The sequence below is a fragment of the Mustela putorius genome, unplaced genomic scaffold, assembly GCF_011764305.1.
Source record: "Mustela putorius furo isolate JIRA1106 unplaced genomic scaffold, ASM1176430v1.1 tig00003858_pilon_pilon_pilon, whole genome shotgun sequence".
NCBI lineage: Eukaryota > Metazoa > Chordata > Mammalia > Carnivora > Mustelidae > Mustela > Mustela putorius.
In genome coordinates this window covers 26,316,767-26,341,237 of record NW_025422010.1, presented here as the reverse complement: position 1 = coordinate 26,341,237, position 24,471 = coordinate 26,316,767, and the positions used below count along the sequence as shown (strand labels likewise).

General features: G+C 38.0%; 1 protein-coding gene across 4 annotated transcripts in view; it reads left to right on the top strand.

Moving 5' to 3' along the window:
• The first annotated feature begins 673 nt into the window (after window positions 1-673).
• The window catches only part of DSC2 (desmocollin 2), a 36,006-nt gene continuing 12,208 nt past the window's right edge, over window positions 674-24,471 (top strand). For 2 of the 4 annotated variants that reach the window (XM_045065483.1, XM_045065485.1), the window contains exons 1-11: window positions 674-1,292; window positions 9,308-9,392; window positions 10,486-10,685; window positions 11,640-11,750; window positions 12,991-13,146; window positions 15,885-16,029; window positions 16,978-17,144; window positions 20,457-20,591; window positions 20,844-21,029; window positions 22,944-23,200; window positions 23,322-23,464. In XM_045065483.1, coding sequence (XP_044921418.1) covers window positions 1,224-1,292; window positions 9,308-9,392; window positions 10,486-10,685; window positions 11,640-11,750; window positions 12,991-13,146; window positions 15,885-16,029; window positions 16,978-17,144; window positions 20,457-20,591; window positions 20,844-21,029; window positions 22,944-23,200; window positions 23,322-23,464 — 1,654 coding nt within the window. In that variant the 5' untranslated portion in view covers window positions 674-1,223. Of the gene's footprint in view, window positions 1,293-9,307; window positions 9,393-10,485; window positions 10,686-11,630; window positions 11,751-12,990; window positions 13,147-15,884; window positions 16,030-16,977; window positions 17,145-20,456; window positions 20,592-20,843; window positions 21,030-22,943; window positions 23,201-23,321; window positions 23,465-24,471 lie in introns of all 4 variants that reach the window. The other 2 variants (XM_045065484.1, XM_045065482.1) reach the window with 2 other exon arrangements.

The window sequence follows — 24,471 nt, the reverse complement described above, 5'->3', positions numbered from 1 at the left end:
GTGCTGGAGGATGAGTCAGAACGCCCTGTCATTGTTCTCTGGTGAGCTCAAGCAAAGTGCTTTCATATTTTAATCTTCCAAGTTAAGGCCGGAGGTAATTCATCTAGTTCAAGTACGTTGCAAACCAAACATAAACTGCGTCCCATTCTTTTTCTTTTCTTTGGTGGTAGGAAAGGAAGAGAGAAATCTCTAGTAAATGTCCAGGACTTCAATTTAGGAGACAGGTGTACGAAGGTCAGTGGAGGGCTTTACTTTGGGACAGTGCAGGGTCTTGAAGAAGGGCGGTAGCGCACATTTAACTAACGTCAAGGATTTGAATAGATGCGTTTTCTGTTGTAACTTATCCTTGACTTTTTTTTTTTTTCGTAGCCTGGAACCCCTTCATTAATTAGTTAATGTTTTTAATTTATGGTAACTTTCTTGCATCACTGTTGTATTGGCCATGGCATTTCTAAAAACAAAAACAAGACCCCCTCTCCCCCCCAAGAAAGGGTGCCACACATGAAAACCCTGTCCGAACTGCACTTGGAGATCTGCAGTCAATTTACTCTAGCAAGGAGTTCCTGGAGTTCCTTTCCAGCATGTAGGCCTCACGCAGCTGGGACAGCCCTGGCGACCCGTCCACCTCTGGCGACCCGTCCAGCTCTAGCTGTCTCTGACCTCGGAGCGGCCCGCAGAGAGGGCAGCGCGCGGGGCGGAGCCGCGGCGCGAAAGCGCGCCCAGGCCCGCGCCCCCTTCCCGCGGCCCGCCGCGCCCCGGGAGTGAGTCTTTGTACAGTCAGGGCTTCTGCTGGGCAGGGCCAGCTGCTAATCTTCCAGGCGGACACCGGGGTGGGGGGGCGGTGGCGAGATGGGGCATATAGGTGGCGTCGGCTGCTGAGAAACACCTAGCGCAGGTAAAAGGGTGGCGACGAGAGGGAGTTCCCACCTGTTGCGCTCTAAAAGAAATGAAGACTTGAGAAAATAGCAAGGAGGGGCCGATCGGTGGCTTTTAGACGCGCCTGGAGCCCCACCCTCGGCCGGAGGAAAAGCCCCTTGGGTGCGAGGCCAGCGCTCCAGAGAAAGCCAGAGGAAAAGCGCCTCTCCCCGCGCGCCACCGTCTGTGCCTCGTACTCGTCCTGCGGGGCAGGCCCAGTCTGCACTCCGGCCGCGGCCTTTGGCCCCGCCGAGCCTTCCCACCCGACCTCCGGGCGCTTCTCCGGTGACCTGTCCCCGAGTGCTCCCATGGCGTCCGCCCGCCCCGCACGCTCCCGGAGCGGAGCCCAGTGCTGGCAACTGCTGCTGACCCTCTCGGTGAGTGGCCGCCCGGCTGCCGGCTCCCGGGAGGGGGGGCTCCTCCCGATGGGGGTGCCAGAGGAAACTCGGGGGGCAGGGGTGGCTTGTGGGGTGGCGGGCAAAGTGGAGGGTAATGGGTCGCCGGCCGGTTGAACGAATGGAGTTGGAGGAATGGGGGAAGGTTGCCAGGAAGAGGTTCGCGACCTGGGCGCCGCGCTCCCGAAAGGGAGGAGAAGGGTGTCATCGGTAGATGTAATCAGCGCAGGCAGACGGAGACGCAGACGCCAGCTGCGAACGCCCAGCCAAAACCGTGGCCTCTGGGGACCAGCGGGGAGCGCGGCTCCTCCGAGCCTCTGCCATTCCCCGGGAAGGTGCGATCCGCTTCTGCCTCGGTGCCGGGTTCCGGCCACCGCGAAGGGAGCCCTGCGCGGACCCGGCGGAAAGTGCTCGCCCTTGGGTCAAAGGGAGGGGACTACGCGCCCTTCAGGGGGTTGCTCTCCGTCTGTGTGTGAGTGTGCGTAGAGGAGTGGTCTCGACGCTCGCGCCCGGAAACGGTAGATGGGCGGGCCCTAGGTGACCCTTTGTATGGTTCCCTTTGTTTGTCAGCGTGTGCGGTTGCCACCCCCTTAATTTTAAGGGAAATGTTCTTCCGAATCTCTTGTGCACCAAGGCATCTGGATTCTTCTCCTAGGCCCTCTCAGTCTAAAACTGAGAAAGAACACAGCAGCAAAGTGTTCACTCCCCAAACCTGGGAGTGAGAAGGCGTGGCCTTACTTGGGGAGGGACAGTTCCCCACGGCCGGGGGCGGGGCGGGGAAAGGCAGAAAGTGCAGGAATTCGATGCCAATGGACAGACCCTGGGAGAGTTTGGGATCCGAGGTTTCCCCAAATGGACTTCCTGAGTCCCCCATGAAGAGAAAAATTAAATAGATCAGGTGCCAGAAAGTTCTCAACCTGGTAGTGTCCTTTCTCCTTGAGTTGGAGCTCAAGTTCTCTGAGGGACAAGGGAACAAACCTGGACAACAGACAGCAGGAAGATTCCTTCTGGGAGTGCTGGAACCGGCGTGGGGGAAGGGGGGAGGGTGGGAATGAAATATTCTGATAATTTCACTACTCAACCGCTCTTAGGTTACAGGCAATTCCTTAAATTTTTACGTCATGAAATTATAGTACTGTCATTCCAATGTCTTTCTCTAGGAATTCTATGGACAAATTCCCAGGGCATATCAGTATCACAGAAAGGGCCAGGGGCACAACAATTAATATTGTACAGTTGAGAAAAGCAAGAATGGCATTGGTAACGGTCACAACGTATGTAGTTGATGACAAAGAAATGACTTTGGTTAGATCCCTAATAAAGTTGCCGCTTTTTAAAGCACTGGCCATTATTCTTTGAAGGAAAAGGGGTAATTAAGCAGGGACAGCAATAAGAATGGACCAATAAATAGGACTGCCTTGCCTCTGCTTACAAAACTTTCTCTGTTTGCTCTCACATCCTTTCTGGAAAAAAGATGATAAAGTGAACAAACTAAAGGTGACTTGTCTTAGCTTCAGAGTTGGATTGGCCAGAAGTGGGGTAGAAAAAAAGCTCTGGCGCTGGCTACACCCCACATCCTGCTACATTCTTGGCTGGAAGGCGTGGTGTGAGTCCTTCTAGTTGTTCTGGTGTCTGTGGGAATACCAGGGCAAAGTCCTGCCAGCCTCCGGTGGTTCTTATGCTTGTGGGCCTCAAGTGTGATGGATGTGTAAAGAGCGTTTGAGTAGAAGGTATTATTAAAGAGTGAATAATTCCTATTCACTGGGGGAACACCCTTTACATTTCCTCCTCTCCGTGCACCCAATTAATCCTTCACCGTTCCACAAATCAGCTTCTCTCTGCTTCCTAATACAGCCTTACCTCACATGGGTCTTAACCATTTGAACTCTGGTTTCTACCTAAACACCTAACGAGGCTGCTCACTCTCTAAGGTCATAAGGGATCTCCGCTGCCGAATAGAAACCATTCCTTGCACAGTTCCACCTTGTAGCTTGTGCCTTTATTGAAATTCACTCCCCCTTTCTTTTCTTTTGACCTTCCTGTCCCTGACTACTCAGAATCAGACTCCCTATTCTAAGTCCTGTTCAAGAACTATCATTACAGGTGCCTCCTTAAATGAAATTTATTTTGGTAGTTGGGATGTCTTCATTGAACAATACGTCTTTTTATCTACCTAGTATGATGTGGGACACAGCAGTTATTATCTTCTCAAACAATGTTGCTTTTCTTCTCATAATATCCTGTAATTCAGTGACTGACACTACTATACACCTTGTTGCTCAGGTAGGATGTCTGGAAGCTGCTTGCTTTTCCTTCCTCACTGCTCCCCTCATTAAGAGAGTATCATTAAGTCCCATTAAATCTACATTCAGAAATATCTTATGGATATCTTTGCTTCTATCCGTCACCTCTGCTATTACTTTTTGCTATTACAGGGAATGTCATAGTGAATAAACTTGTGTATATATGGGATTTCATGTATGGGCAGATGTATGAATGAATAGAATAGATTACCAGAAGTAGGATTGCCAGATACAAGTATAAATGACTCTCTACTTTGGTAGATATTACTAGCTCCTTCACCCCTCCATAAAGGTTGTACATGACTAGATGGAAGGCTATTTTATAATGGATGGCACATCACATCATTGAGGATACATAGAGAGTATTATATATGTAATATATATATTATACATAGTATACTAATATACTATACTAGTTATTATATTATATTGATATAGTATAGGATTATAGTATAGTACTATACTATGTATAATATACTGTATTATATAGCATGTTATATTATACTGTATTATAATTTGTATATAGTATGAGACTACTTGATCTAGGCAGACATTTAGCAAAAGATAAGGTTGAACCAGTAACTCATGCAGAACACAGAGAAATCTAAACAGATGGAAGGTTTGTGTAACATATACCATATACTTAATAAAAGAAAACATGGAAAATTCCTATTTAAGTTTGGAGTCAAGAAGGGGTATCTATGGTTAACGTGGCTTAGATTTCAAAAGCCGTTTATTAATATTGAGAAAACAAATTATGTTAAATTATAACCATTAATATAAATATATTATAAATATTATAAACAATATAAATCAATTATATTAAGGCACACACACACTTGTCCATGGCAAAAAACCCAAACCAAACAAAAATATTATAAATAAGTCAAAGAGGTAATTGAAATTGGAAAAAAAATTGCGGATCATATTTTTAAAAGGCTAATATATGAGTATATAAAGAGCTCTTATAAATCAAATAGTCCAACATGAACATTGATATGAAAAAGTCCCATAAAGTTATAAAAATGGCCCATAAAAATATTTCAGCCTCACTCATAATAAGAAAAGATGTAGTTAAACTTCAACAACATGTTCCTCCTTTGGCAAACATCCAAAAGTTTGACAACAGGCAGCATGGGCAAGAATGTGGTGAAATCGGAACTCCTATAAATTGTTGGTGAGTGTAACAAAGTTACATTTATGGACTGTATACAGTTACAACAAATGCAAACAGAAACTGTTTTACTTCCTTTTCAGCTGTTTTTTTTTTTAAAGATTTTATTTATTAATTTATTTGACAGAGAGAGAGATCACAAGTAGGCAGAGAGGCAGGAGGGGTGGGGGTGGGAAGCAGGCTCCCTGCTGAGCAGAGAGCCCTAGGCGGGCTTGATCCCAGGACCCTGAGACCATGACCTGAGCCCAAGGCAGTGGCTTAACCCACTGAGCCACCCAGGCGCCCCTCCTTTTCAGTTTTTTTTTTTTTTAAGATTTTATTTATTTATTTGACAGAGGGAGATCACAAGTAGGCAGAGAGGCAGGCAGAGAGAGAGAGGAGGAAGCAGGCTCCCCGCCGATCAGAGAGCCCGACGTGAGGCTCGATCCCAGGACCCTGAGATCATGACCTGAGCCGAAGGCAGAGGCTTTAACCCACTGAGCCACCCAGGCGCCCCTCCTTTTCAGTTTTTAATGCATCTAATATCTTTCTGCATATTCATATATAATACTGCAGTTATGAGTATAATTATGAGACTTCATGGATTTTTTTAAATACCTGCTAGGTCTAATATCCTTTCATAGCTTTTCTTTTTCATAATTTTCCCATATATTCTTAGGTTTTTAATTTTGCCTTATGATCTTTTAAATCAGCTTGTGTAGTTCCAGAAAAGATGCTGTTAAGACTTTTATTGACATCATGAAATTTATAATTTAACTTAGTGGAAATTGATATATTTATGTTGATTTTCTTTTTCTATCCAAAATAATGATACATCTTTTTTCTTGTCTGAGTCTACCTTCCTGTCCTTCAGAAATGTTTTCAGATTTTTCTCAAGTAGGCTTCACATGTTTCTTGTTTTTTACTCCTGGCTTTTTAACTTTTTATTGCTCTTGAAAATGATTCCTTCTCTTTCATTATATTATTTGACTTGTATTTATGTGTATAAAGACTAATGATTTCTGTATTCTAATAGTTGTTCCTGCTCCCTTACTGAAATTCTTTATTGTTTTATGGTAATTTACTAGTTGATTTGTTTGAGTTTTCAATTAGTCCTATCAAATGCAAATAGAGATTCTTTTTTTACTTCTTCCTTTCCAGTCCATATGTCATCTAATATTTCTCTCTTGCCTAATATATTTTAATGTAAAGTTAACTATAAATGATGACCTTGGAAAGTCCATGTTATTTCTTAGTTTAGTGGGGCTGCTGCTAATGCTTTCCCATAGATGTTGTGATTATAACAAAATATAATATAAAAAAATCACATTACAGAAGTACTTATTAACTCCTGGGGGGCTTTTTTTTGTTTTTTTAATCTAGGGGTTGTTATTGCATTTGGTCAAATGTCTTTCAGCATCTGTGGTAATGATTACACATGCCAGGCCTTCTTTAAACTAATCAGTGGCTCGAGGTTCCCAGACCAAGCAAATAAGGTGACAGATCCATTCAAGGACTGGTTTATCTCAGGCTCCCTCTACAGCAAAGGTTTTCCATTTGGGGGTCCCAGATTAATGTGTGCAGCTCTTCTCTTACATCTTAGGCAGGTCTGTACTTAGATTTCCTTCTCTTTTATTGAGGCCAAACAACCAGCATCCAGTCTTCTTAGATCAGAAGTTGCACCTGATCACTACTCCCTGTTTGAGTTTGATCCCCAATTTCTGCCTAGTAATTCTTTGCTAGATGGTTTAGGAGGGTTAACAACAACAACAACAACAAAAATCCATCATTTTTCGTTTTGGCATTTTTTCCCCCCGAATGATCTAGCTGCTATTGTTGGAAGTGAGACTCATTCTCCTGATCCATTCTCCACACTGCTCAGACCCCCCTTACTCTGATAGGAAGCTGCTTATGTCATGTATTCGCTTAAAGCAAATCTTTGGTTTCTTATTATCTTTAGAGAAAAAAAAAGATCCACATACTTTGTTAACACTATTCATAATTTACCCCACACCTGCCTGTCTGAATCCATTTTCTTTTATTTCGTTTTTAAGATTTTATTTTTAAGTGATCTCTACACCCAAAGTGGGGCTCGAACTCACACGAGTTCAAAAGTCGCATGCTTTACCAAATGAGCCAGCCAGGCACCCCTGAATCCATTTAAATTTTGTCCCTCTTGTGCTATGAGTATCAGGCTTTTAAGATGTTCTCAGATCTGTGTCATCTCTGGGCTTCAGATATGCCGTTTCTGTATCTGGACCAGAGAAGCTCTGCCCCTCTTGACGTGGCTACAGTACAGCCGCTCTTGAGGTAACCTCACCTAGCTCTTACACCATGAAGCTAGCTCCCCCTGCTATCCTATCACTCTAGACTTCTCCAGCAGAGCATTTATCCTACTTTATTGAAATTACGACTATGTCTTATCCTTGAAGTGAATGTTTCATGAGGATCATTGTTACTGCTCTGTGTCTGGTACACCGTACACATTCAGTAAATATTAGTTAAATTCATGAATGAATGGATGTCCAGGATGCTGTTCTCTAAAGTCTTGAATTAATCCAGCCATTTTTCACTTCTCTGCTGTTTTCATCTTAGTCCAAGCTACCATCCTCCCCCCTTTCACATTTCTGCTGGAACCTCCCAACTGGTCTTCTTGCTTCTGCTCTTGCTTCTCTGTAGTCTGTTCTCATGTGGCCAACCAGAATGAGTCTGTGTAAATGCTCACCACATTATGCAGCTCCACAGCTTTTAAACCTATGGTTGCTTCTCTTTGTACTCAGAATAAAATCTACACGCCTATTATGGCCCTTTAGACTATATGTGATATGCCCATGCCTGTCCCTTTAAAATCACCTTGTATCACTTCACCTCACTGTGCTTTCCTACCATGACTCCCTTTTTGTTCCTCTAATAAACCAGGTAAAATCCTCTTTCAGGGTCTTTGTTCTGGTTTTTCTTCCACCTGGAAGACTTCCCAGTTAGTGAACTGGTTTGCTTCCTCATTTCATTCAGGCTTCTAGTCTTCCCTTTGTCACCTTTTCTCCCTGCTTTATTTTTCTTGTAACATATATCTCCTGGCTTTATATGATCTTTGTGCATTTATTTTTTTTTTTGTCTCATTATAAAGTAATCCCCATGAGTTCAAGGACTTCTTTGTTCACTGTTGAGCACTGCCTTGTACCTAAATGTTGGTTGGATGAAGAAGTAGATGCATGCTTTCAATCCCCCTGAGTTGGACTTGTCACACATCTCGCTTTACTCCTGTTCTAAGATGATACGGCTAGTGAATGTCCTTCTCATCTTTTAATATCCAATCCAATAGTCTCTTCACCATGTCCACACCTAATTTCCAAGTGACATGTAATCACTGCCTTGCCTGATACTCTGTATATAACTTAAATTGGATAATTAAATGTATATTGGAATGTGTAGTAGAAGTAAAACGTGTGTATTAGGAATGAAATTTTAATCCAAATTTTTGACTTTTTAAATTTGTGTTTATAGACTTCATAAATACAGTGTAAATGCTAGTCAGCTATCTTGCTTTTGGTCAAAAGCTTTTGCAAAACTGTAGAACTGTGAATCTTTCAGAAGTGTGCATTACACAGTTTTAGAACAGAATTAAATTTCACTGTGTTCAAATATATATTATATTGGAATTGGTTACCACAAATCACTAATGCATTTCAAAAATTTTAAGTGAAATATTTTGTAAAATGACCTCACTGGTCACCTATGAGAAGATGCGCCTTCAACATAAATTCGTATTTCAAAGTTATGTGCTTGTTTGTGTGGATCATGATAAATAATCTCCAAGTCGCTCCATGAAACGAGTTGATGCTTCTCTTTAAAGCATTGGGTTTTCATTTAATATATTATTGATTTGGTACCATGGTTCATAGGCAATTGACTATTAATTGAAGCTGTTTGCTGACTCTGTAAATTTGTTTTTGTTTTTCCTAGTCATATACCTGTGCTGCCTACCTAAGTTTTTAGTGCTCTCACAGTGGTTCTCATTCAGTCCTCCAGAGACTCATTACATTAGTGAATTAATTTACTATTAACTCCTTTTTACAGAATAGGAAACAAAAGCTAAGAGGGTAAGGAATTCTTGGAGTTTACATGCTTTGTGAAGGAGGGAGCCTTCACTCTTGGCCTGTATTTTATCCTTCCTCATCAGACAATTTTGTTCTGATTTCTGCTGCAGTGTATTTTTTTTTAAGATTTTATTTATTTATTTGACAGACAGAGATCATAAGTAGGCAGAGAGGCAGGCAGAGAGAGAAAGGGAGGCAGGCTCCCTGCTGAGTAGAGAGCCCTATGCCGGGCTGGATCCCAGGACTCTGAGATCATGACTGGAGCCAAAGTCAGAGGCTTTAACCCACTGAGCCACCCAGGCGCCCCTGCAATGTATGTTTTTAAATTTTATTTTGCTAGTTGTATAAACTAATTTATAATTACACCAATTTCTAATTTATATAAACTATGTCTACATTAAGAAGATCTTTTTTTAATGCATAATTACTGATTTGATGTTTTAGATCTTAACATTTGCCTGTGACGCCTGCAAAAAAGTCATACTACATGTTCCCTCTCAACTAGATGCTGAGAAATTTGTTGGTAGAGGTAAGAAACTGCTAAAATGTAAAATAAATCTTATTTGGTATGATCTTGTAAAATTAGTGTCATTTTTAAAAGAATAGCTGCATTGGAATTAATAGTTATAACTAATATATTATCATTTGTAATACATGTAATGTCATTCCAATAGAAGGAATATTGTCCTTTACTGAAAAACATGATTATATGAAGTATATAAAAAGATTTAGTTTGAGCGATAAATAATTATTAATATTTCTGCTACATGGGGGTGAAGGTATATGTTATTACATACTTCTATGAAATTGAGAAGTAGTATTGAATCTATTTCTTGAGTTTAAAGGTAGTTGTTTTTGGATTTTAATCATAAAACATTTTGGCATTTTCCTGATATATAATTCCACAAATGCTTCTTATCAACTATTACTTATTTTTTTTTTTTGAAAGAGAGAGAGAAAGAGGGAGAGGGAGTAGGGAAAAGGAGCAGAGGGAGAGGGAGAGAGAGAATCTAAAGCAGACTCCGCTCAGCATGGGGCCTGACACCAGGCTCGATCCCACAACCCTGAGATCATGACCTGAGCTGAAATCAAAGCACACTAAACCACCTGAGCCACTCAGACACCCCATGTCAATTAATTTTTCTCATATAACTCAAATGTGCAAGGAAAGAGCAGACCAGTGAGAACCCAGAATATAATGACTCTAACAATAGATGCAAAAGGTTAAGAAATATTTTAATTTAATAACTGCTGATTGATGTTCTAGATTCTGTCTAAGTTTTCTCAGGTATTGCTCTATAGGTAACTTCAGTTAATAAAGAATAACTTCTTTTGGTATTGGTTTACCTGTTCAAACACTGGAACTCACATGCTTTTATTTTAGGACAAATGTCTCTTTAAAAAAAAAAAAAGAGTAAAGTAGGTATTAGAAGTGATGTATGTGTTTATGCACAATTTAATTAACCATGTAGTTAATTGCACTTTCAAAAATACAACATTTACAAGTATCAGTGTAATTTTAAGTTTTTGGCTCCCCACCCCAACAAATGCATAGATTGCTGGTAGCACTATATATTGTTTCATTTTACTTTACAAATGATTGCTGTGTGTATTTCCTACAGTTAACCTGAAGGAGTGCTTTCAATCTGCAAATCTAATTCATTCAAGTGATCCTGATTTCCAAATTTTAGAAGACGGTTCCATCTATGCAACAAATGCCATTCTTCTGTCGTCTGAGGAGAGAAGTTTTACCATATTACTTTACAACACTGAGAACCATGAAGAAAGGAAGCTGCATGTTCTTTTACAGCATCAAACAAAGGTACACCAAACTATAAAGATGATGTATAGTGAGTTGTTTTCTGCAGGTGTAACATTACCAGGGAAGATGTGAAATCAGAGAGGATGTGGGATAGTTTAGCTTGATGAAGAATGGAAACCATCATGCAACATAACAGTGTTCAAATCGTGGAAAAAGGTCTAACCTCATCTGTTATTCTAGGTTGTCATTGCTTTTCATATGGGACAGGAACAGAGAACTTGGGAGGCTACAGCATGGGAACTTGAGATTGGACACAAAGAAGGATTTCTTAATCTTTCCTGTAGAATAGATTTCTAAAACAAATTTTGAAACTCTGCCTCTGGAGGTCTATATGTATCTTAGACAGCACAATTTGTAGTCTTAAAAAGTAGATGACTATTTTAGGTTGAGGTTCAGACCTCATGCCTTACTTATGGGACTCTGACACCAAAGATCCAGATGATTTCTATTCAATCATCGGCCATTATTCACTGCAGTAGCTTGAGAATTGTCACCATTTTTCTCTCCTCATTCTGACACAGATCTCTCTCTTGGTCCGTGGCTCTTCTTAGCTGCTGGTGAGTGGAAGGTGCATATGCTAGATTTAGAGGGTCACTCACTTAATTTCTCTTCCTTGCATCTCTTGCCCTCCCATGGTTTTGCATGGCAATATGGCAACAGTAATGTTGATTTTGTTTTTGTTTTTTAATTTTGCTTCTAGGCTTCCAATTCCATCTCTCTTTCTTCCATGTTCATACCAAGTTATTTTCTCTAGAGGATTGGTGTGATAATAGTTAGGACCGCTATTTCTTTGTTATCTTTTTGCAGTGTTGACATTTAGTTTGGTTTTCCACCATGGTCTTAAACCTTTCCAGTTAATCCTCCTAAGAGAGAGGTCAGAATTTCGGGGTTTGTCAATAAAGTAATCATTGACTTTATTATTTTTTTCCTGTGTTCTAAATTGAGGTATTAAAGAAGAGGCATTCTAAAGAAAAAGTTCTAAGACGTGCCAAGAGAAGATGGGCTCCTATTCCTTGTTCAATGCAGGAGAATTCCTTGGGTCCTTTCCCACTTTTTCTTCAACAGGTACAGTTTATTGTCCTTTCACTGTGGACTTTTATGGTTTCCATTTTTTTTTTTTAATTTGGACAATGAATGTGCAGTTATTTAAAAATAAGTTCTGTCCAAATACATGTGTGAGTATATGTATTGTATGTTTGAATAAATGGGTATAAATACATATCTTTATGCCAGCATATACTTTTTTTGCAGTTTTAGTCATGCAAAATCCATATATGAAATTGTAAAACCCACCTAGCACTCTCAAACACATGGTTCCTTAATGAATTTTCATATTAGCACGCATGTCACTTGGACATAGCCTAGAAACCCCAAACATCTTCTGTAATAGAAGAAATTACTGTGAAGGGCAAAAGACACAAACTTTCTTTCTATTGTTTATCCCCAAGTCCACTACTAAAATCATACTGGATCCTTTCTCTCTTTTTAACTTTTAGTAGCAACCTCAGCAAATCTTTCCTTCTTCCACTAGCCATTGCCATGGCCATTCAGTCCTTGACTTGGGTTTCTTTTCTCTCAGTTCTTGAAATTTGAGAGAGAACTCTTCTTTATATCCCACCGACAAATTTAATACAGCTGAGAGAAGAGCATATAGAAGTTGGGAAAGACATTATTTGAAAATAATTGTGTGTCATCCTGACATATAGTCAAGATATTACTAAAAGGATCAAAACAATTTGGGAAAAAATTTCAAGTACCAGAATATCACACTTGCCAGGATATTATGTTATTCGTATTCTCACTCCTTTCCACTCCCCCTTTCAGCTCAGCTTCAATAATAAAAAAGATGCTGACAAATAATAGAAACTAATTAAAGAAAGCATTTCCCATGGTTTTTGCCCTGTAGACAGTAACTTTAAACCTAGCAACTCAGATATTATGTATAGTATAAATTTAAGCTTAAAAGAATTGATGAAAGCATAGTTTTTCATACTCAGAATACTTTGTTTTCTCAGACAGTTAAAGTCTTAAATGTTTGGTCCACATAGGTAACATTTAGCTTTTAAAGTATTTCTCAGTTATTCTGGAAAACTAAGACACTACTACATTGTTTTCCTCATGCCTTGCTCTTGAAATTTCTCAATCATTAGCCTTCCTTACTCTATTGCTGTTTTTTTATTCATACATGATAGTAAATTAAAGGGGTAATTGCTTATTACAACAAAATGGCAGTGTGATTGCATAAATATATAGAGATGAAAGTTATACTAAAATAAATATTTGTCTCTTAACATCTACTTTCTAGATTCAATCTGACACTGCACAAAACTACACTATATTCTATTCCATAAGAGGACCTGGGGTGGATCGAGAGCCTATGAATTTGTTTTATGTGGAGAGAGATACTGGAAACCTGTATTGTACTCGTCCTGTAGATCGTGAGGAGTATGAATCCTTTGAGGTAAAGTCTGAAGATTATGTATCGTATTAGTCATTGTTAAGTTTGGCTGTTTCCTCTCCCATTCTCAATTCATTTATCTTTTTCTATTCTCTGAGCTTGTTGTCTATGCTGTGGCTATATCTGATAGCACAGACCTGGAGCAAAAAGAGTTTTATAGAATAAAGAGCATTAGATTCTTAGATTGGTCTTAGTATGATAGTTTAATTTTTTTTAAAAAGATTTTCTTTCTTTCTTTCTTTTTTCTTTCTTCCTTCCTTCCTTTCTTTCTTTCTTTCTTTCTTTTCTCCCTGAGTGGGGAGAGAGGCAGAGGGGGAGAGAGAAGGAGAGAGAAAAAATCTCAAGCCGACTCTGTGCTGAGCACAGAGCCCCTAGAGGGCTTCATCTCAGGACCCTGACTGAGATCATGGCCTGAGCTAAAACCAAGAGTCTGATACTAACTGGTTGAACTACCCAGGTGTCCCTAGGATTGAATATTTAGGTTTGGAATTGCTATAAGAATGCCTTCTAAGTACCTGTGATGTTTTGCTTTCTCTGAGAGCAGTTATGAGAAAAATTGGAATTGAAATTCACATTATGAAATTAAAAGAAATATATTGCATTCCATGCACAGTTTACATCTGTGCATTTGTTCTATTTCTGACTTTCCTTTTTTTTTAAAGTAAAAAATTCTCATGAAGAGAATTATCTAACTTTAACTACCAATATGCATGAAATCCTAATTAGGAGAATATAAGATAATATTCTAGTTAACTGCATCTGGGAGTTTGGAGTCCTAAGAATTCAAAGTTATTGAAGATTCAGAGCATGGTATTTAAAATCCATGCTCTGGAAACTTCCAAACAAAACAAAATAGTAGAGAAACGGAAAGATATTCTAGGCTCATGGGTTGGAAGAACAAATAACTGTTAAAATTCCCCTACTATGTGAAACAATCTATAGATTTAATGCAATCCTGAGCAAAATACCAGCAGCATTTTTCACAGAACTATAACAAACAATCCAAAATTTGTATAGAACCACCAGAGACCCTAAATAGCCAAAGCAGTCTTGAAAAACAAACTTCCAGATGAAGTTACATTACAAAGCTGTACTAATTAGGGTGCTTGGCTGGCTCATTTGCTGAAAAATGTGACTCTTGATCTCAAGGTTGTAAGTTCAAGCTGATATTGGGTGTAGAGATTACTTAAAAAAAAATTTTTTTTTTTTTAAAATAAAAAAAGGACACCTGGGTGGCTCAGTCAATTAAGCATCTGCCTTGGTCTCAGATCATGATCTCAAGGGCCTGGAATAAGCCTCACATCTGCATCCAGCCCCCTGCTCAGCAGGGAGTCTGCTTTTCCCTCTGCCCCTCCCCCTGCTAGGGCTCCCTCTCCCTCTCTCTCAAATAAATAAATAAATAAATAAATAAAATCTTTTTAAAAAAGATAACCAAAGTTGTACTAATCAAAACAGAATGGTACTCGCATAAAAATAGAGACCTATATTAATGGAATAGGATAGAAAACCCAGAAATAAACCCAGAATTGTATGGTCAATTAATCTTCACCAAAGGAGAAAAGAATATACATCAGGAAAAAGACAGTCTCTTCAACAAACGGTGTTGGAAAAACTGGTCAGCTATATGCAAAAGAATGAGAAAAATGAAACTGGAATACTTTCTTATACCATACCCAAAAATAAACTTGAAATGGATTAAGTGTAAGATCTGAAACCATAAAAAGCCTAGAAGAGAGCACAGGTAATAATTTCTCTGGTACCGGCCATAGCAACTTCTTTTCTAAATGTCCCCTGAGGCAAGGGCAATAAAAGCAAAAATAAACTATTGGGACTACATCAAAGTAAATAGCTTCTACACAGTGAAGAAAGCCATAAAATTAAAAGACAACCTACTGAATGGGAGAAGATATTTGCAAATGAATCCTCCAATAAAATGTTAGTATCCAAAATACATAAAGAACTTATAAATCTCAATACCCCAAAACCAAATAATCCACTTAAAAATGGGCAGAAGACATGAATGGATATTTCTCCAAAGAAGACATACAGATGGCCAACAGAAACACGAAAAGATAATGTCGTTCATTATCAGGGAAATGCAAATCAAAACTACAACGAGATATCACCTTACACCTGTCAGAATGGCTAGAATCAAAATACAAGAAACAACAAATATTGTTGAGGATGTGAAGAAAATGAACCCTCTTGCATTGTTTTTCTGTTTTTCTATGAAAGATTTTATTTTATATAATTATTTGAGAGAGAGAGAGACAGAGAGCATTGGTGGGGGGAGGGAGAGAGAGAGATGGATTATCCGCTGAGTGGGGAGCTCAACATGGGCAGGGCTCCATGTTGTATGGAAGTGGTGAATCACTACAGTACACCAGAAACTAATATAACACTATGTTAACAACTGGGATTAAAATAAAAAACTTAATAAAACAAAACAACCCAAAAAATAATCTTCAAGTCTGTTCTGGGAAAATAATAGTAAAAGCTGTTACACTCATCCACAACAGGACAACTCTAAAATTATCTCTGTTATTATATTAGATAAATGTAAAATCCTGTAGTACACCATGAGATTAACCACCTCCTGTGACATTAAGGTTATGTCGACATCCTCAAACATAACAAATGGTGCAACTCACACTGCAGTGCTGAACAGTTTCCAAATTAAAGCCAAAGGAAGTTGGAACCATATTTTAACTTTGCTTTATTTCTTATTTGACTCTTCACAGCTAATTGCCTTTGCCACAACTCCAGATGGATATACTCCAGAGCTTCCCCTGCCCTTGTTAATAAGAATTGAGGATGAAAATGATAACTATCCAATTTTTACAGAAACAACTTACGTTTTTACAGTTTCTGAAAATTGCAGAGTTGGTGCGTACCTACCTTAACAATGTATGGCAGCTTAATGTTTTAATTCCTAAATTGAATTTTACTGTGGCCATTGGGAGGCAGCATATTCTGCCGACAAGCAAGGGACTTGCCACTCAGGGTTGCTGTGGGTGGAATTTTGCTCTGCCTTTCACTAGCTGTGTGCTGTAACCCTGGGCAAGTTTCCTAGTCTTGACAAACCTTAGTTTCCTTATCTGTAAAATAGGTTTTTGATATGCGAGATTGTTGTGAAGATTAAATGATGCATTATACCTTTGAAAAGCCAAGCCTAGTGCCTGAAAACTAGACAAATTACTCAGTTACTTCCTATGTGAAATAAAATAAATAATTTTACGAGAACACACTCTAAAAAGAAAAAGGTTTTGAGCAGTTGAAGTCTTAGTCTTAAGGAGATGTACTGATATTCCATACTGATTAAATGATTGACAGTACTCTGAGCATTATCATAAAGGTCACTGAGAGTAATACAAAGGTTTTCTCAATCTTATGTCAATGGACCCCATCCGCTGGAAGTCGGAATGCAGTTTTTGAGTCTTCCAGAAAGATCTAACTAAACCAAGAGTTTTGGACACATTCTTGACAATTTGATCAATTTAAGGGCAGACTTACAAATAGAAAAAGGCTAAAGAGTAGTTAGAATTCTTTAGTCTAGAAATACAAAGGCAATGGATGGATGTTTTCAACATTTATCAAATTGTACAGTAAATGCAGTAAATACAGATGTGGTCAACAAATTCCTAAAGGTTAGAATGCTGGGATATTTTTAAAAATGATACTGCATATAGAAGTCTGCAAATGTATAAAAACTTTTATTCTGCCATTTAAGTAAATGGTCCAAAAGCTTTTTGAGGTAGATGGAAAGGAATGAAATAAAGGGGATGTTGATAATGTAAAAGTTTTGGAAATTAAAGAGGATTTCTCAATATGTAGGTTCTACCGTGGGACAGGTATGTGCGACGGACAAAGATGAACCTGACACGATGCACACGCGTCTCAAGTACTCCATCATCGAGCAGTTGCCAGCATACCCCACGCTCTTTTCCATGCATCCAACTACAGGCGTTATCACCACGTCCTCATCTCAGCTAGACAGAGAGGTGACCTAAATATTGACAGACAAAGCCTGATTATCACATTGCCATTGAATTGTACCTGTATATATGTTGTATAGCACCTATAGATGTGTTTGTGAAAAGCATATTGTGAATCTCATTTTATTTTATTTTTATTATTTTTAAAATATTTTATTTATTTATTTGTCACAGAGAGATATCACAAGTAGCAGAGAGGCAGGCAGAGAGAGGGGGGGAAGCACACTCCCTCCTGAGCAGAGAGTCTGATGCAGGGCTCAATCCAGGACCCTGGGATCATGACCTGAGCTGAAGGCAGAGGCTTAACCCACTGAGCCACCCAGGCGCCCCATGAATCTCATTTTAGAAAAGTTATTCAGTATGCTGATGGAAGTCATTAACCTTGCAGTGTGCTAATTTTGAACCACTAATTTGTTCTCCCTTGAAGTGTACACTTTACAAAGTCAAGTTTCCTAATATTAACATTTTTACAGAATAAAAACAGGAAGTGTCAAATATGAAAAGTGGAACTTTTCCTCAAATTTTCTGGTCTAAGGACCTTTTGCACTCTTAAGTATTATTGAAGATTCCACAGATTTTTTTGTTTATATGGGTTATATTTATTGATATTTATTTCATTAGTATTTAAAGCTGACAGAAGTTTAAAATATTTATTTATTCACTCATTTAAAAATCATAAGTGTATTACATATTATCATAAATAACATTTTTATAAAAAACAATTACATTTTCTAAAACAGTAAACAATTTACTGAGAATGACATTATAATGCATTTTTCCAAGCCTCTTTAATACCTGACATAATATAAGACTGGTGGATTCTCATATCTCCTTCTGCATTCAGTTTGTTATAATATGTAGTTTTAGCTAAAGTATATAAAGAAAATCCTACATGATAGGAGGTTAGAAAAGAGAGGAATATTTTAATAGTGATTTTAGATCATTGTGGGTACTCAATTGATACTACACCAAAACTTGACAAGTTTTGTTTCATAAATATGTTTTTTGCAGTGTGCACTCTAAAGCCTTATGAAGGAGTTTTCATACTTTGTTATATTAAAATCCATTGGTCTGTCTTGTATTCTGGACAATTTATCCATGTATAATTTCTTAACTTCCTGCGTTGACCAATTGGAAAAGCGTTTTTCACTGAATTATGTAGATTTTTCCATAGATTGACACATTTTAGTAAGCAATATAGGAAAAATGTCACCTTCTTACCTCCATTGATATCACAGTGGTTGACAAAAGTTTTCTGGAAGTCTCATTTTTTTGAAACTCTAATATTTGACAATAAATAATTGTTTTCCTTGAGTGACAGATTCACTTTATTAAGATATAATGTCTTCCAAATACACTAGTCTGAATAATGATAGATGTCTTTCATGTAAAAATGGGATTTTGTGCAATTAAGCTCCCCAAAACAATAGCTAGTTCAGTTCATAAATAATCACACAAGTACTTCCCTTGAGAAGGACATCATATTATGTGATGTAGCAGAACTGCTTTATGCATATCTCCCATCTTCACTAGACTGTGGGTTGAAATTTAATAAAATTTAGTAAAATTAATCATTTTTACTTCATCTACAAGGACATTTCTTTTTTTTTTTAAGATATTATTTATTTGAGAGAGAGAGAGCATAAGAGGGAGAGGTCAGAGGGAGAAGCAGACTCCCTGCCGAGCAGGGAGTCCGATGTGGGACTAGATCCTGGGACTCCAGGATCATGATCTGAGCCGAAGGCAGTTGCTTAACCAACTGAGCACCCAGGAGCCCCTACACGGACATTTCTAAGTGAAGTTTTATTTTATTTTATTTTATTAAAATTGTATTTTATTTATAAATTCATTTGTTTTTACTGTATTTGCCAGTGAGGAATACAGTATCATTTGCAGAATAAATGAATGAATAAATTGCTGTTAAAGCTCCAGAAATTGCAGATTCTTCATGGAATTAGTGTGCTCAGGAGAAGCAGGTTATAGACCAAATCCTCTTATTAAGTCTTAAGTAGCTCCTTCTAATAAGTCAGTTGCGAACATTGGACTAGTGAAGGAGTCTTGGAGTGTTTTTACCCAAAAATGCACTGCAGATGCTTACTGATGCCAGGATTCTAGCTTTCATCTGTTCCTTTCAACCCCTTAAGCTCTTTAAACATCACAATTTTTTCTTCCATCTGAAGATATCGCAAGTTAATATTTAGGTCCCAAACTTAATTTCTTTCTTGTTTTATCAGCCAGTTGATTATTTTGAATAAATCTTAATTCACTGCCAACAAAACATGTATTCTCTCCTTGAAAGTACACTAGTATGAGTTTTTAAATATGGCCAGTATTTTTTAACTCTGCATATGTGATTGATTATGAGAGAAGTGTACATCAGGAAAATCGTGTGTAAAAAACATAGAGATAGAGAAATTTTAGTTTTATTTTTGGTAAGACATAAAGGACAAGAAAGCTTAAGAAGTGACAGAATTAGGAGAAGGGTAAACATTCTTGATAGAAGGGCAGGATGGTTTTGTACATATTATTTTGTCTTATGAAAAGAGGTGAGTTATATAGGAAAGGTATTAGTATCAATTTTATAGGAGAGAAAACCTAGCTAAAAAGACTTTTCCAACTGCCAGAGAGATTACATTTGTTATTTTCAGAGCTAGGAAAAGAACCCAAGGCTCCTAAAATTTGTCCAGGATGCATTATTATTAGAATTGCTTTTAATCCTTTCATGCCTCAATACTTAAGATAAATGAAATCATTATGAGGAGAAACACATTTTTAAAAAAAAACTGGCATTGAGCCTTCTACCATCCCCGATAAATGTAAAGCCCTAAGAACCAGATTACATTTCCCATAGAGGGAAAAAATATATATAGTTCCAGATCTTCTTATAAATGTAAATATTTAAAATTTGCCTTTGTAATGGAAGGCTATTTTACTGTATTATTCAAGACTGGTTTAAGAGTCACTACTGTATATTTTTCAACTTAAGAATGTACTTTGGATAGGAGATAAAGATTTTGATTAACTGCTTGGCAATTTAAAATGTGCTATGGCTACATCTTCCCTTTCTGGTGAGTAAACTAAAACCAATTTTTCTACATTCTATATAGAGTAGCACTTTAAATTTGAGAAACTACTCTATTTTCATAAATTAATAGAAAATTACTGGTGTGAGGAAACTATTCTTTTGCCAGTACATGAAAACTATGAAATTTAATAATGTATTTCTTAAATTTTTAATGCAAGAAAAATTCCAGAGTGTAAAGTAAGATTTCATTTACAATGTTGCTTCCTCTCAGTGCTTAAATTCTTTCTTTTCAGCTAATTGATAAATACCAGTTGAAAATAAAAGTACAAGACATGGGTGGTCAGTATTTCGGTTTGCAGACAACTTCAACTTGCATCATAAATATTGGAGATGCAAATGACAACTTGCCAACTTTTACCCGTACTTCTGTAAGTAAATGATAGTAGGAAAAGAAAAATGTACAACCCAGTGTTAATTGCTAAACATGCTTAACTCCATCCATGCCTGCCCCGTGATTTCAAATGCAGTATCCCCAATCCCATGACAGTAATTTGGATTTACGGCTTAAAAATCATGTATACGTAGTCCTTGGAAATTAGAACTGAGTCTATTTCCCACAGTGCTCTATTTGTGACAGTTACTAACTAACTAACGCTTTTTTGTTGTTTTTATTGTTTTAGTATGTGACGTCAGTGGAAGAAAATACAGTTGATGTGGAAATCTTACGTGTTACTGTGGAGGATAAGGACTTAATGAATACTGCTAATTGGAGAGCGAATTATACCATTTTAAAGGGCAATGAAAATGGGAATTTTAAAATAGTAACAGACCCCAAAACCAATGAAGGAGTTCTGTGTGTGGTTAAGGTAAGAATAAATTAGTAAATTTTTTTATTTGCAGCTTATAATGTCATAGATTAGCATTCTAGAGCTTAATGAAAAGAGAATTGTGGTAACTATAGGGATAAAATAGATACATAGGTAAATATAAATGCCATGTTCTTTGTATCTATAATGAGATGAGTATATTCAAATTGGGAGCACCTTTTATAAAGTCCTGGTATTTAAAATAATATTATGTGTGTGCATGTGTGTGTGTCTTAATAGTATTTACTTTGTAACCAACACCTCTTAACAATTAAAAACCTGGCACAGCTTTGATGTCTATGGGACAGTGCCAGACTTTCCTAGCCCATTCTTTCTGTAGCTGGTTCAGGGAGCCTCCACTTAATGATTTTCCCAAATGGTGAGTTATTCCTGGTGAAACTGATAGGGACAGAATTTGTAGATGGGTTCATTTATATCTAGCATACATTACAACCTTAGCTTCCTTCTCGGTTGAGAATGGGAATCCTCAAGCATTCAGAGATCCAAATACTTACAAAACATCCTTCTACTATTATTCTTTTTTTTTTTTAAAGATTTTATTTATTTATTTGACAGAGAGAGATCACAAGTAGGCAGAGAGGCAGGCAGAGAGAGAGGAAGGGAAGCAGGCTCCCTGCTGAGCAGAGAGCCCGATGTGGGACTCCATCCCAGGATCCTGAGATCATGACCTGAGCCGAAGGCAGTGGCTTAACACACTGAGCCACCCAGGCGCCCCCCTTCTAGTATTATTCTTCAACATCTCAGAAGACCTCCCTGCTAATTCAGGAGCGAGTTAGCCCCTAAAGCCACCTGCTTTGGACACAGTCATAGTCTTATTTCTGCTGCATCATTAACTAGAAAATGATTCTATCTTGGGTCCATGCACTTTCTCTTTTGTACATATTCACAGGAAGCGTGAATCAAAAATGACAAATCCTTTTTCTTACAATGATGAAAATTAACCGCAGTTTGTGGTTTAATTTCTCTGTTTCAAAACAGCAAAAAAAAGGTCTTTTGGACCATATCTCTTTCCTCATCCAACCCCTGCCCGGATCCGTAGTATTCTAAGAAGCAATTTTATCTCTGTGAAGTCCAAGACCTGACAAAATCTCTGTCTTGGAGGAAATGACTTTACATATTCTCATTATAGCTACATATCAGGCAAGAAAAAATAAAAACCTTCCATTAAATTTGGTACTACCAGTTCTTTAAAAAGGTAACTGGCATGGAAGAGCTAAAGAAAGGAAAGTGTAATGTCCGTGAACTTTCTATTTTCTTCTCGGTCCTCTCTGAAAAATGTTTTATAAATTTGACCCACATTTTCTACCCCAAACAAGGTACCAATAATTTTCTTCATCTAAAGAATAGGGTAAACTGTCCCCAAATGAATGAAGTAGTAAATAACCATTGGTTAGGGTATCGAGTTCCTCAAGTAATCTCTCAAGTGTTAACATTGAAACACTTTAATTAAATGCTCCTTTTTTTTTTTTTTTTTTTTTTTTAAGATTTGGTCTATTTGAAAGAGAAAAATCACAAGTAGGCAGAAAGAAAGAGGGGGAAGCAAGCCCCCTGCCTAGCAGAGAGCCCGATGCAGGACTCCATCCCAGAACCCTGGGATCATGACCTGAGCTGAACCCACTGAGCCACCCAGGTGCCCCTAATTAAATGCTTCTTGAATTCATTATCAGGACCTCTGATATTACTCACAGTTGAGGAACAGTTTTTGTTTTGTTTTTCGGGTTCCACCCAAATACTGAATCGGTTGGATTCCCCTCCTCCAAACACCACCTGGTTTCTGGGTATCTATTTAATAGTTTCCTGACTGTTCTCAACACTAGTTATGTATGCCAGTTAGCATGGCCAAATATTACCAGGAAGTCTTGATCTGATTTTCAGCACACTTGTGTTTTGCAGCCACTGAATTATGAAGAAAGAGAACAGGTGAATCTACAGATTGGGGTTGTTAATGAAGCTCCGTATTCTAAAGAGGCGAGTTCACAATCCATCATGAGCACGGCGACAGTTACTGTTAATGTAAAAAATCAGGACGAGGGCCCTGAGTGTAGCCCTTTGGTGCAAACCGTTCAAATTAAAGAAAATGTGCCAGTGGGAACAAAGAGCCGTGGATATAAAGCATATGACCCCGAAACAAGAAGTAGCAGTGGCATAAGGTATCCTGTTTTAATGAACTCCAAATTTACCATGTTTTTAAGATTCATAACTTGTTTTGATGCCAGAATTATAATGTTGCCTACAATATGATTTGCTACTTTAATTCATCTTTACTAACAGGTATAAGAAATTAACTGATCCAAAAGGATGGGTCACTATTAATGAAAACGAAGGATCAATCACAGTTTTCAGAAACCTGGACAGAGAGGCGGAAAGTGTCCGAGGTGGCATATATAATATCACAATTCTTGCATCAGACAAAGGTAAGAACTACTTACCTTTCCCCCTACTTACATCCTCAGTTTTTAAACCAAAACATAGATTTGCAATTAGCTGCATATATACATACATATGTATATATATATTTATTTATTTGTGTTATATTAGTTACCATAAAATACATCACTAGTTTTTGATGCAGTGTTCCAGGATTCACTGTTATGCACCACACGCAGTGCTCCATGCAATCCATGCCCTCCTTAATACCCACCACTGGGCTCGGCCATCCCCGCACCTTTCTCCCCTCTAAAATCTCCAGTTTGTTTCTCAGAGTCCACAGTCTCTCAGTTCATCTCCCCCTCCGATTTCTCCCAAGTCACTTTTCCTTCCCTTCCCGTAATGTCCTCCATGTTATTTCTATGCTCCACAAGTAAGTGAAACCGTATGATAATGGACTTCCTCTGCTTGACTTATTTCACTCAGCATAATCTCCTCCAATCCCATCCATGTTGATGTAAAAGTTGGGTATTCCTCCTTTCTAGTGGCTGCATAATATTCCATTATATATATGGACCATATCTTTATCCATTCGTCTGTTGAAGGGCATCTCAGCTCCTTCCACAGTCTGGCTCTTGTGGACATAGCTGCATATATTCTCAAAATGTATTTCTCCCCAGAAGATATAGAACAGTTGAAAAGTTTGCTGTAATTTATTAACTCATGTTTGCTTTCTAATAACACCCTCAGTTTTATGTAATTGTAAAATAATTTAGTAATAGAAATACTGGAGAGGATAATTTTTTAAAAGTAAACAATTGAAATTGAGAAAGTTACTCTAGTAAAATTAGCTTCAGTTTATCTAGTCGTGTCTTTTAAAATGTTCACTTTGGCAGGAGAATTCGTTGCAACAGAGAACATGCTCGTTGCCTGATAGTGCATTCCTAGAAAACTGTTCTGTCTTTTTACAGGAAACTCTCAGTATACTTAGGGATTAAATTCTGACTAAGGAACGTTATTTAAAAATAATTATAATCATGATTAATGGTATATT